The sequence below is a fragment of the Amphiprion ocellaris genome, chromosome 3 (assembly GCF_022539595.1).
Source record: "Amphiprion ocellaris isolate individual 3 ecotype Okinawa chromosome 3, ASM2253959v1, whole genome shotgun sequence".
NCBI lineage: Eukaryota > Metazoa > Chordata > Actinopteri > Pomacentridae > Amphiprion > Amphiprion ocellaris.
In genome coordinates this window covers 24,062,143-24,075,383 of record NC_072768.1, presented here as the reverse complement: position 1 = coordinate 24,075,383, position 13,241 = coordinate 24,062,143, and the positions used below count along the sequence as shown (strand labels likewise).

The following is a 13,241-nucleotide window of genomic DNA, read 5'->3' as shown; positions in this document are numbered from 1 at the left end:
ACTCCATGCAGAAAGATCCCGGGAAAGCCGGGACGCAAACCAGAGATCTTCTCGCTGCAAGGCGAAAGTGCTAAACACTACACCAGCCCCTGCTCCATGAACCTTAGTGACCAAACCTGGCAATGCCTGAGCGAAACTGAAATCTCACCTGTGTGGTCGCTGTGTGGTTGAGAAGAATCTGGAGGCTCAAGATGTGACCTTCTTACACTAATCAGCCACAACATTATGACCACTGACAGGTGAAGTGAATAACATTGATCACCTTGTTATAATGCAATGTTCTGCTCAGAAACCTTGAGTCCTGACATTCATGTGGATGTTTGACATGTACCACCCACCTAAACATTGCAGGTCAAGCAACCCCTCAACTCCCCAGCCCTCCCATGGCAACAGCAGTCCTTGACGCCAGTTACCGCCCTCAGCAGGAAAATGCACCCCGACACACTGCAAACACTGGTCAGGAGTGGCCCGGGAAACACGACAGAGCTAAGGTGTTCACCCGGGTTCCACACTCCCCAGATCCAAATTTACTGAGCATCTGTGGGATGTGCCAGGATAAGCCTGATCTAGGTAGGACCCACTCTGCAACCCATAAGACAGACAGAATTCACTGCCACCATCCTAGTGCCACAGAACATCTCCAGAGGTCCTGTGTCCGTGCCCCACTGAGTCAGAGGAGTTTAGCAGCATAAAAGGTCCAACACAATATTAGGCAGGTGGTCATAAGGTTATGCCTGATCGGTGTACCGCAAAGTTTGAACATCAGTGGACCAAGTGCACTGAAGTCAAAAGACTATGTTGAAAAATAATGCAAGAACAGTCCCCCTGTGACATTTTCTGGTGAGATTGAGAACTTTTTGAAGTACCCTCGCAGATCAGCAATAAACTCAAAGGGAATATTATCACTGACCACATTACCAAGAAAGAGCCTGTTTTTCTACAGACTGATTTTAAAAAATCTAAGTAAAACTAAATGTCATCATTTAGTTTATAGAGCTACTGTATAATTTAGAGGATAGCCACATCATTCACAGTAATTTAGTATGGCAGCTTGGACAGCAACACGTAGGAAAAACTGCAGCTCATATTCAACAGTTCATCCAAGATTATTGATACCCTACTTCCATCAGTTGAAACAAACCACAATCAAAAAAGAAAAAACAAATCAGTTTTCAAAAAACATTGCTGTTCCCAGTGCAAAAAGAACTGCAAACACGTCTCTCTAACCCTGAAACATGTACTTGCACTTAAATCAAGCCTGTCTGAAATACCAGCACAACTCCCACCTGAGACATAAAGCCTGGTCTGTTTCGAAGTCTTTTATGACTTCTGCAAACATTAACATTCTTTTTCTGAAGCTACTTTCTGTGTTGTCACATGTCTACATGGAAACTAAAAATCCTAGCACATGTGATTTGTTGTGTCCTTATTAAAACGTATTTACAGAGGTTCACACACTGTCTTGGTCAAAACAATGCTGGCATGGTGAAAATGATGGATTAATATATGTGTGTTTAAGTGTATACACTATAAAATCATTCCCTGTTGTTATTTTATGTTAGGTTGGCAGCAGACTAGTCCTGCAGACAACTGGAATCCTGATGATTATCCTGGGGATCTTTGGAAAGTTTGGAGCCGTTTTCATCACCATACCAGACCCAGTCATTGGAGGCATGTTCCTTGTTATGTTTGGAATGATAGCAGCAGTGGGGATATCCAACCTCCAGGTAAATACATTTAATATTGTAACATATTTTATTTTCTTCACTGGGACATTTTATCCAGAACACCGGCTGCATGGAGTAGGGCATATCAATCTCATTGCAAAATCAAGACATTGGGAAACAGAACTAGACACTGAAGTGCTGCTCTGCTGCTGACCTGAGAGCTAAAATACAAGCAAAACAAAAAATGGGGATCCTATGGGGATCAGTTAGTAAACACTTCTTTTGGGTTGCATCCTTCATACATAAAATACATCTTTAAGAACTAAAAAAGCATACAAACAATTAAAAAAAAAACAACAAAGCTGAGAAATATATTAGAAATAACTATGGGAAAAGAAAACAAACTATCCAAACTAACAAACTGGAGCTCATAAGAGTGATTTTAAGTAGTTTATATACTGTAAATTACAGTTGCATATCAAAGTAGTTTCAAGTTGCGTTACTACTTAGATTTGCACTGTCTTGTCCTTAGCTTGTCAGTCACCTGCAGAGCATTTTGAATTGCACTAACCTGCATGAAAGGTGCTATTCAAATAATGGTTGATGGTTGCAAAATGCATTTAGAATAACATGGCAGTTGTTGGCCCTCTAGAGGTGGAGTCCATGTTGCATTTGTGCTTTCTAAGAGTTGTGGTACACTTCGAGTGTTAGCTGGGAAACAGTCCAAGAAACAGGCTAGCAAGTGAGCAAGGGTCAGCTGCAATCCTATTTCCTGCTACGAGATATTTCAGTGTGATTAAAGCGGGAGTACCAGGTAAGGTCTTTGGCACTGTTGGTCATTAAACCACCCACAAAGATATTACTGACACGATTCACCGCATATTAGTGTTTTGTTGGGGAAATTTCATTGCTCTTTAAAAAAAAAATTACGATCAAAGCACTGATCTTTCCTGTCTTCTTGCACAACACCAATCACAGAAGCATCTGTACAGAGCCACAGCCCCACCCTTACAGGGTATTTTTCTTCTAAAGGGTTTCTTCTATCAGTCTTTGTAAACAGATGAAACATTACACTGTTTGCCTCTTTATATTCTAACAGCTATTTTGTTTGCACTGACTAACTACTGCTCCCCTGAGTCTTAGTCATAGGTGTCAAAACTGCAGGGAAGCAACAGTGGAGTATGTAGTATGTAGAAAATAGCTGGTTGCAATGACAGGGTGCTCAGATGTAGCTTAGAATATGGACATAAAACTCCAGTATTATGTTTCAGTTTTAACGAGAAAGCTCACGTAACAGATCCTAAGTCAGATGTGGGACAAATCTTCTCTCAAAGCACATTTATAGACTAAACTGACTCCAGTATGGCCTGCAATAACCCATCATGACCAAATGAATGTGAATCTTACACTAAAATAGAATTTGGGTCATTTTTTTATTTACAGATTATTTGTAATCACATTTTAGTCAAGTTCCAAAACAGAGATGGCAGCCAGTTAATAGAGAACAACAAAATAATGGCTTGCATCTGAGAGTCAATAAACCAATTTAAACAAATTTGCATCACTTAATCTGTCCCTCTCTCCTTTCTCTCTCCAGTATGTTGATCTTAACTCCTCTCGTAACCTCCTCATCCTTGGCTTCTCTACCTTCGGTGGCCTTGTCTTACCTACCTGGTTTCACTCCAATCCGGGCATCATTGACACAGGTGATTTTAACACACATTGCTCATGAACACACTGACACTAAAACAACAAATTAGGGTTATAGAAAAGAAACTCAACATGAATATTGACCATCTTCATGAAAATACAGATTTTGTCTTGATAGTAACAGGCACAAGTGGGATAACTAGACACCACATCACAGAACAGGATTAACTGGTTGTTTGCTTATTTATGCTGCAATTTAAAAAAAAAAAAAAAAAAAAAGGAATTTTGATCCGATGACAGATGAAGGGATGGGCTGTAAAATCTGCCTCTGACCTTACACTCACTCACAGACCATGCATTTTTATTATTTATTCACAACACAGTGTTAGTGGATTAGGTCAGATGGAATTACCGAAAGTAAATGCAGTGCAACAAAACACTTGCATCTGTTGTTTCTATAGATGCCAACACACAGTGTTAACACATGTTAGTGTGGTGTGCGCAGTAACAAGAGAATGGGAAGAAGACCACGATGCCACTTGGAGGATCTCCTATGAACCAAACTTTTCATTGACATACACAACCATTCAAAAGTTTGGGGTCACCCAGGCAATTTCATGTTTTCCATGAAAACTCACACTTTTATTCATGTACTAACATAATTGCACAAGGGTTTTATAATCATCAATTAGCCTTTCAATGCCATTAGCTAACACAATGTACCATTAGAACACAGGAGTGATGGTTGCTGGAAATGTTCCTCTGTACCTCTATGGAGATATTCCATTAAAAATCAGCTGTTTGCAGCAAGAATAGTCATTTACCACATTAACAATGTCTAGGCTGAATATTTGATTAATTTAATGTTATCCTCATTGAAAAAAAGCATTTCTTTCAAAAAATAAGGACATTTCTGATCGACCCCAAACTTTTGACTGGTAGTTTAATTAAAAGAGTCTAATCGGCAGTGACTGGATGTGCGAGGGAAAAAAATGTCCTAACCAAATGAAAATTAGTAAAATGTTGCTCATCTTCGGGGCAACACAGCAAGCAAAATGGCGCAATCCATGTCCCAGTGTTTTCATTCACATGGGGTGCCTATCCTTGAAACAATATGGCACCCTGAAAGAGAGGAAGTCATTTGGAAAGGAATCAAAAAAAATAATCCAATTGGTTTTACAATCCAGACAAAAGTCAAGCAAAAACCAGAAAGCCAAACAAAACACAAAGCAGCAACAGCAAAACAGCAACAGGAGAACCTACAAAAACATTCACCATGCTGCAAACCAACGTGATACATGCTGAGGACACTACTCACCATTTGTGGTATGACGCATTGACACAGAGTAGAGTTCCAGCTCACAATATTCTCAGCCAACACGTCAGATCAAACCTCAAATGGAGGGCAGTCAACTAGGTATGCAATGTGAAAGGCTGACTTGTGCATGTTAGGCGATCACTTTAATGATGTACCTGTAATGCCTAACACTGCCAGCCACAACAGAAGCTTTGGACAGCAGCCAACAAAAAGGATGAATATAGGTCATCAGGTGCCTTATATAATCTGACTCTGATTCGGGAATTGTTTGAAGGGAGGAGTCAAGTCAAGAGGCTGTGTTCACTAATTCTACACATGATACTGCATGAGGGGAGCATATGCTTGTGAGGATGCTGCACTGGTTTGTTACCAAACATCAAAGACTGTCTCTGCTTCAGAAGGGAAGCAAGTTCTTCACATTCCCTCCGTGGGGTAGTGAATCGTAGCTACTGCACCGTGACTTCTTCGTCTGTTCCCACATCAGGTGTCTGGTGTGCTTAAGAATCCTTCACCACCTACTGTTTGGTTTTATCTAGCAGCAGTCAAGACTACAGACCCACACTAGAGCAGAGTCGAACAGCTTCTTATTTTGGTGTTGCTTTACTGTTGTTCAAAAAATTGTGACAGACGTGGTCCTGTTTCAGCGAGGCTATGTGTTCCCACTGCTCGCAGATTGCTCTTAATAGATGACAGCGGTTCTGCTGCCTAAGCTCCCAAGGCCAAGGTGTTCCCAAATCCCACATGCCCAGATGGCAAACACTCTACCTTTAGTCTTTAGCCTAGATTTTTTTTAAGTGGCAAGCAGAAAATTTTAATTAGTCCTATCTAATGCTGAAGTCTGAATATGTTTCTGTGTCGTATGCAGTTATAGATTCTTGACAGAAAATGTCATTCAGTTTGTAGCTCAGTTGGTCAGGCCAATGGGTCCAAATGGGTGCAAGAAGCAGTCTGACCTGTTGGGAGCACTGTTGGGGCTTTAACAATCTTGATCTTGATTCTCATCACATGGCTTTTTGTATGCTGTCACTGGAGGAATATGGTATTTTTTTTCTTAAGTTTAGTAATGTGAGTGAGAGGATAACTGTAAGGTCAGTTCAAATAAGCTTGTCTTGATTATTTGATATATGGTATATTGTACATGCTGTTGGGGACTGTCAAAAAATATGTTAATACTTGAAAAACAACATCAAGGACACATTTAACACACAAAAGAAGGAAAATGTATCATTACACTAGAGTTTTCTGTATTACTCTGAGATGTTATTGATTAAAGATATTACTAAGTAACGACTTATTGAGGTCACAAGGTTTTTTTTCATATATTTTTGTGTGTTTGTTTGTAGAAATATCTGTAATAGGGTAAGTACATCTGCTTTGTGTGTTATGTACATGTAAAATGGTTTCAAGTGAAAGAATTAGAGTGCTTAGGTGACAGAGGTCAAGATTTTAACACATTCCAAGGGTTAAATCTGTTGGGTTTATTGGTACTTCTGGGTTGTTTGTGTGTACCAGTTTGGGCAAATAGCAATAGCTGTGAGTAGTCAGCAGTCAGTAGTCAGTAGTCAGCAGACTATGTTTTCGTCCCTACCATTAGTCTCACTGCTGGTTGGACAGGTAGGGAGAGCAAGAAAGAGGGAAACAAAAGAGTAAAAGATAAAACAAATAAGATCAAATGATGAAATATTATTTTATGATACAATAAATTCTCTACAGCATTAAACAAATATAATTCACAATCCCAATTACACAAATAAAACAACGTGAACAGATGAAATTAGATGTGGTGAAGTAAGTAGGATCAATCGGAGATCTTAGAACCATTTAGAGATCAGTCGCAGACTATCAGATGATGGTTCTCCTCTTTTGATGACACATTGATTGGCTGCAGGGTGTCTTTGTGGCCCCCTCCTTTTGAACACCATCAAAAGAGCAATCCTCAAGATTAAATAGCTCGTCTCTGCAGACATGAGACCTTGATCCCATGAGTCATGTGATGTTCGTTTCTCCCAGGAGAGTGCTAATCCAGAGTTCATGCTGGGCATGAGGGCTTGTCTGGTTCTCTCGGGTCTAGGCTGCTTATCTCCCAATCCTCTTGGCTAGCCCCCATGTCACTGGCTGTAATCTGCCCGGCTCAGATGAAGCACTCTTACCCCAAGTCTTTCCCCAGCTTCAACACTCAGCTGATAGCTCCAGACAAGAGGAGGCCTGTCGATGCTCTTTGTACACAGACTGCTGCTCAATCCAGACATTCTTACATGCACGGGCTGCGGGACTTAAAATCGACTCAGTGGGTGCCTTGAACTTTTGACTGCTGCCTCTTTGGGCAGGAAATGTGTGTGTGTGTGTGTGCTTGTTGGGATGAGTTATGTGAACACGAGAGTCAGACTACGTCAGCGCTGTTTGCAGTTCTTGATTCAATTCAATACAACTTCATTAGGCAGTTTATTGCCGGAGGGGCATTATGAAAGCAGGGCATTGGCCAGGCAGGCATTCGCATATTCAATGGCCCTTTGTATTCATCCATGTGCTAGTAGTCACACATGCGACATGAAAGGCCAACTCTGACTCAGGAAATTAGAGCATCTCAGTGGTCTAGTGATTACAAAGGATGCCCCTTGGCCACCAACAACCCTAATCAGCCCCTATATCTGGACATCTTTGGACCTGCGGACTTCACAGGAAATGCTGTTAAATTGTTCTTCATTATCACAACTTCTTAACTCTGTGTAGCTGTCTTTTGTTCACTTACATGATTTGAAAGTCTTGTTGCACCAAAGAGATTAATTAATTAGACTTTAAGTCAATGTTTAATTAATCCAAATTACCAAAAACATTTTTCTTTCTTACAAGGTCTGAGACATCCATTGCCGTGATAATTGCTTGCACCAGTACAAAAGAGGTTAATTTAATTGTTTGTTACAAAATAATTACTTAATTTGATGAATCAAGTTTGTGGAATCGAGAAATCTCATCGAAAATGTCCTGTTCCAATAAAGCAGTGATGTTTGCAGATTGTAACTGAGACACAGTTTCACTGAGGACACAATGTTGCAGAGTGTTTAAAAATGCCTTCCTTAATCAGAAAGGAGAATAACAGATTATTTTACACATCAGTGTTAGTGTACAGGTTGGAGGCAATACAACTGCTACCTAAAGAGTTATGCGAAGCTGTTTGTGGCTGCAGATGGACAAACACAAAGCCTGATATACATTGGATGGGAAGGGAAAACCATGTGGATTTTTAACAAAAATTACTACCCGGACACAGTAATGTGTTCTTCATCTCTGTTTCAGGCTACATGAGCTGGTACTAACATAGCACAGCTAAATCAGTGAATGCGTTGTAGGGAAATGATGGCACCAGGTTTGGACTACAATGAACAATGTATGGAATTAAAAACAGACGACGCTACTAGTTTTGAATTGTAGGGAAAAGAAAGAGGGGAAATGTCAAAATTAGAAGGCTAGAAACAAACATTTTCGAGTTACAGTTACACTTAATATCTTAAGTTTAGCCATTGATTTCATTCAACTTAAATGTTTACTTCTTATGAATGTATTTTTAAGTTTGAGTAACCTATTATTTAGTATTATTACAACTCTAAATTTGCGCTTCTGTTAATTGAATAAATGTTAAAATAAATCGGTTCTGTATAATATATCCACTTCCATTTTTTTTTTAAAGTGATCATTTATTTGCAATTCCTTCTTGACCGCTTTTGATCTAAAAGAAGTGAATTGGAAACTTCTGATGCCTCCACATTCAGTCATAAATAGAATATACACTACCGTTCAAAAGTTTGGGGTCACCCAGGCAATTTCATGTGCTAACATAATTGTACAAGGGTTTTATAATCATCAATTAGCCTTTCAACACCATTAGCTAACACAATGTAGCATTAGAACACAGGAGTGATGGTTGCTGGAAATGTTCCTCTGTACCCCTATGTAGATATTCCATTAAAAATCAGCCGTTTCCAGCTAGAATAGTCATTTACCACATTAACAATGTGTAGACTGCATTTCTGATTCATTTAATGTTACTTTCATTGAAAGAAAATGCTTTTCTATCAAAAATAAGTACATTTTTAAATGACTCCAAACTTTTGAATGGTAGTGTATCGCACAAAGAAACCAATTTTTTTTAACAAAGCGACCATGTCTGACAGCATAATCTGTAGCTGTGCAGAAGTGTCCTTCGTTTCCGTTCCAGCAGAAGGGCCAGGTGAAGGCATAAAACAAAATCATCTGCATTGCTAAATTTCATGCTAATGAGTAACCTAATCCTGCATTTTGAAAAACTTTCAAAACTGTCATTTTAAGAAATGTGAAAGATATTCATTATCTAGCCAAGAAAACACTGGTGTGAGATCCATCCATCGGAGCCGGTTGAGCTGATATCCTGTCCTGTTGGATTTACTGTCAGGCCACAGATGCTCTTAGTTTTGTTGTTAAGGGCACTAGTATGTCTTTCATTTTTAGTGTGCTAAAACTGACCTTTTCCCTTTGTATGGAGGAAGCAAGTACAACGTGAATCTCTCTACAGTACTTGCAGTTGTCACATTGTTTCACAAGCTGCCAAAAGGGGTAAGAAATGACTTTGTTTATTCTCTTCTCTGTCTGAAGGAATAAAAGAGCTGGACCAAGTGATCATTGTGCTCTTCACCACACATATGTTCATTGGTGGATTTTTTGGGTTTGTCCTGGATAACACCATTCCAGGTAGGACAAAATAGTTTAATATGAAGAACAATAACTTATCATGGTAACTGTAACCTGATGGATGAGAGTTCAGGGTACATTCCACATGGATGTTAATGCCCTGAGCAAGGAGTCTCTGGTTGAAATCACAGCTAGCTGGATTATTTACTGCACATTATTCCTCTGCATGGAATTCTTTTAATATGACTAAATAAAAACAAACAAACAAACAATAAATTGATGAGCAATAATAAGCTAATGTCAGTTAACCTTATTTTTTCTTTTTTCAGGCACTGACAAAGAGAGAGGCATCAAGAGCTGGCAGGACAAAGTGCAAGGAGAGAGCAAATGCACATGTGACCAGTCATGCTATGACATCCCTTTCTGCACCCCAATTTTCAAAAGGTTTAGATGTTTTCAGTACCTGCCCTTCCTCCCTTCTTACAACACCATGCAGGGCGGGACATCCAAGTAATGAAGTGGTACCTTTCTGGACTCCGGACAGCACTGACGTTGTCCTGTTAATCACAGAAAGCAAAACAGTAGGCGGTGAGCACTGGCCATAAAAGAATAAATAAAACCTGGACATTACAACAAAAAATGGCTTCTATACTCAGTTAAACAGTTTGTGGACATGAGATTATATTGTTACATTGCAGCAGTTTTGCTCACTGTAAAATGACTGTGTTGCCTTTCTGCTCTGGTTTCCCCCCGTGGTCTAATACATGCAGATTGGTTGTTTAGTATAATTAAATCTCTACTGTTTCATCTCTAAAGCTAATAATAGTGGCTACTTTTTCCAATTGTAGGATAGCATGCATGGCATCTTTATGCAGACTGGGCTCGACCAGCTGTGGCTTTTAACCTCCAGTGTACATCTGAAATAACCATTTTAGATTGGACAGTCACTGCACACATAAAGGTGCTGATGTGGGACCAGATTTGCCCTCTTGATTATTTGCAACATTCAGGGTATTAAAAAGATTATAATCCACAGTAATGAGCCTTTAGTAAGGAAGAAAAACATATATGTTCATTGCCGCTATGAATTAAATTGTTTTGTCTGTATGTGCTGTAAAACAATACAATTCTTGACAAATGCAGCTCCTCACAGTTAGAATCCAACTAAATAAAGCCCCTTTACATCATTTTTAGTTCTTGAACAAGCAATAAGCAGTGTGATGCAGAATCATCAGTCATCATTAAGAGTGGTAATTTTGCCTTGTGAAAGAGATTTTCAAGGTGAAACACTTTTTTTCTGTTCTTTTTCAAAATGCCTTTGTACTACTCATGTTTCAGAATTTCACTTGTTCTTGTTGGACAGCAGCCAAATGACTTTCATATATCTTCAGTGAACTGATGCACTGGTCCAAAATGCAGAGTCACAGATGAAGTGAACAGCTGGTGGTGGTCAACTATCTGCATTAATGTTCCTTGGAGCCACTGTTCAGGTGTTACGAATTTAATCTGCACATTTTCAGTAGGATCATTGCTACCTCATCAAAAACAGTTATTCACAGAAACCTTTTAGATGATTTCCATTAGACATAGACATGTATTATGAGATGTCTTTAAAAGAAAATTGTCATTAACGTTATCAAGGTTACTGCTTTATATATTTTTTTCTGTCTGCTGTCATTGTATAGAGGTGGATTTTTTAATTTTTAAATATGCTTTTACATGTAAGAATCTAATTGTAATGTAATTTCACTAATTTTTGTACTACACTTATGAAACCGTCCTCAACTATTACGATGGAGAGGTGTTGGTGTCAAATAAATTCTGAACTTACTATAGATTTTCATTTGTTTCTTTAAATTTAATTTTTTCAAGTGTTTGTCTTTTAAATTTCCTAATTACATTTATATTATTGCATTTGAATGAATGAAGATTCAAACTTTTGTTAAGTACCATGAAATACAGCCCTTGTGGTAATGTCATAAATACACTGCCCGTCCAAAAAAAAATCACCTAGTCTAATATTTCGTTGGACCACATTTAGCTGTGAGAATGGCACACATTCACTGTGGCAGTGTTTCGATAAGGTTCACCCCAACTCTGTTAAAGTGAACACCACATGAAGAGATAATTTAGAGCAAAATCCAACATTCAGAAGAGTGAAAGAGATGCTTATCACAACTTTCTAAGTTTAGATAAACCTATATTTTATCGGAAGGGTCATCATGCCATCGATTACCGTGTGTGAAATAGATGACGTTTGATTGCTTTTAATGAAGAGAGGCACAGTTTAGAATCAAATATATTAAAGTTGGACTGTTTCAAAGAGAGTTTAGGGTATTTGTGCAGCTTGCATCAGGTGCATGCTGGTGGGTTGCAGTAGCATTGTTGAGACTAAACAACAAAAATCAAGAATCTTTTTAATTGCAAACATGATTTGGATCATTCTTTAGTGGATAAATAATAAGTAATGTATAGCTACTGAGTAAGAGAATGTGTTGAACACATACAAGTGCCGGTGCACATACGCCAACGTATCAGGCTGTATAAATTTAATCTTAAGTGGCCTCTTTCACCCACAGCATGCTGTCATGTTTTACAGTCAGGATAATGACTGAGGGGAAGGTTAATTGGGTTAACGTAAATGCTAAGATTAGGTTTCTTGTGTTAGCAGTTAAGGTGAGGTTTAGGCAGTGCAGACAACAGACCCTCAAAAGTGTAGTAACAAACAGGTGTAAGTGTTTACATGTGCATAGATCTGTACATGATACATGACTACGTGCACCATGTGGCCACATGTTTTGGGGCTTTTCAAATTCTTTTCCTTGAAAACAATTTTCGACTGCTGTTTTGTCTTCACCTCACACTAATAATGGAAATCTTTAAAATCTCTTCTTTCCCTAGGATTAGGATCAACAGTACACCTTATGATAAAGATTAGCCTCTCGGCCTTTTCTCAGTTCGAGAAGTTCTTGGTGATCAGAAGATCTCTAAGGTTTACTAATCAGGAACATCACAAAGGTCATATTTTTTTCCCCTTGTAGCGTTTATTTTCTATCTGGAAAGGACACATTTTATAGTGTGAAAACAAACATTTTCAAAATAAATTTAATAATAATAACATTAAACTGATGTTCCTTTAACTGAGAGATACATAATAAATCATATAAAAATATAAAAATTTAGTTAATAGTTTTTTTTTCCCCCCACGGTTCCTTTTCACAGTCAGTCAATTGCATTATTATATTTTGATCCACTTCTATACTGATCCGATTCACACTCAGGGTGGTTCAAATTTATCATTCAAAGTTCTTAAACAATCATACACTGGAATAGTACCCACTGTCAGCTTTTTTTATTTACAAAAATTATAGTTTTGATCATTTCATTTCATTTTTCATTTAATTTCCCTTACAATCTTTTCTTATTATTTCAGTTGCAAAAACAGACAGCATAGCAATTCATAGTGATTTAAAGGAACAAAATTTGAAAAAAAAATACATGCATTCACTGTGCATGGATTACTAGCTTCTTTGTGTATCAGGATATTTCATTTGATGTGCCAAAGAATTCCAAACCTCAAAACAAAGCTGAGATTATAAGGTAAACATGCAGAAAACTAAAAGACCATAATGGATGACATTTTTTTGAGGAAACATTTCATTAGATTTCATAGCAACTCAAGGGAGCCATTGACTGCTTATATCTGGATTGTTTTACAGTGCCTCTTAAAAAATATTCACCCCTTTGGAAGCTTTCCCCTTTTATTACTTTTTAAAAGTAAGTCATTACCAGCTTATTTTTCCTTTTTTGACAACAATTTATCAAAAGCGAGATTCTTTTATGTCAAAGTGAAACACTTTTAATTCTAAAATTGAGATTTTTAGCCATCAACACACCATGCACTGCACATTATCACAAAAAAACCATCCCCAACATGAAGCATG

The 13,241-nt window shown here is 38.2% G+C and overlaps 1 protein-coding gene across 1 annotated transcript in view; it reads left to right on the top strand.

Moving 5' to 3' along the window:
* si:dkey-106n21.1 (solute carrier family 23 member 2) overlaps window positions 1–11,128 on the top strand; it is a 64,546-nt gene extending 53,418 nt beyond the window's left edge. The window contains exons 9-12 of the mRNA XM_023276597.3: window positions 1,563–1,727; window positions 3,265–3,373; window positions 9,262–9,357; window positions 9,627–11,128. Of these exons, the coding sequence (XP_023132365.2) occupies window positions 1,563–1,727; window positions 3,265–3,373; window positions 9,262–9,357; window positions 9,627–9,811 (555 nt within the window). The 3' untranslated portion in view covers window positions 9,812–11,128. The remainder of the gene's footprint in view (window positions 1–1,562; window positions 1,728–3,264; window positions 3,374–9,261; window positions 9,358–9,626) is intronic.
* Window positions 11,129–13,241: the final 2,113 nt, after the last annotated feature.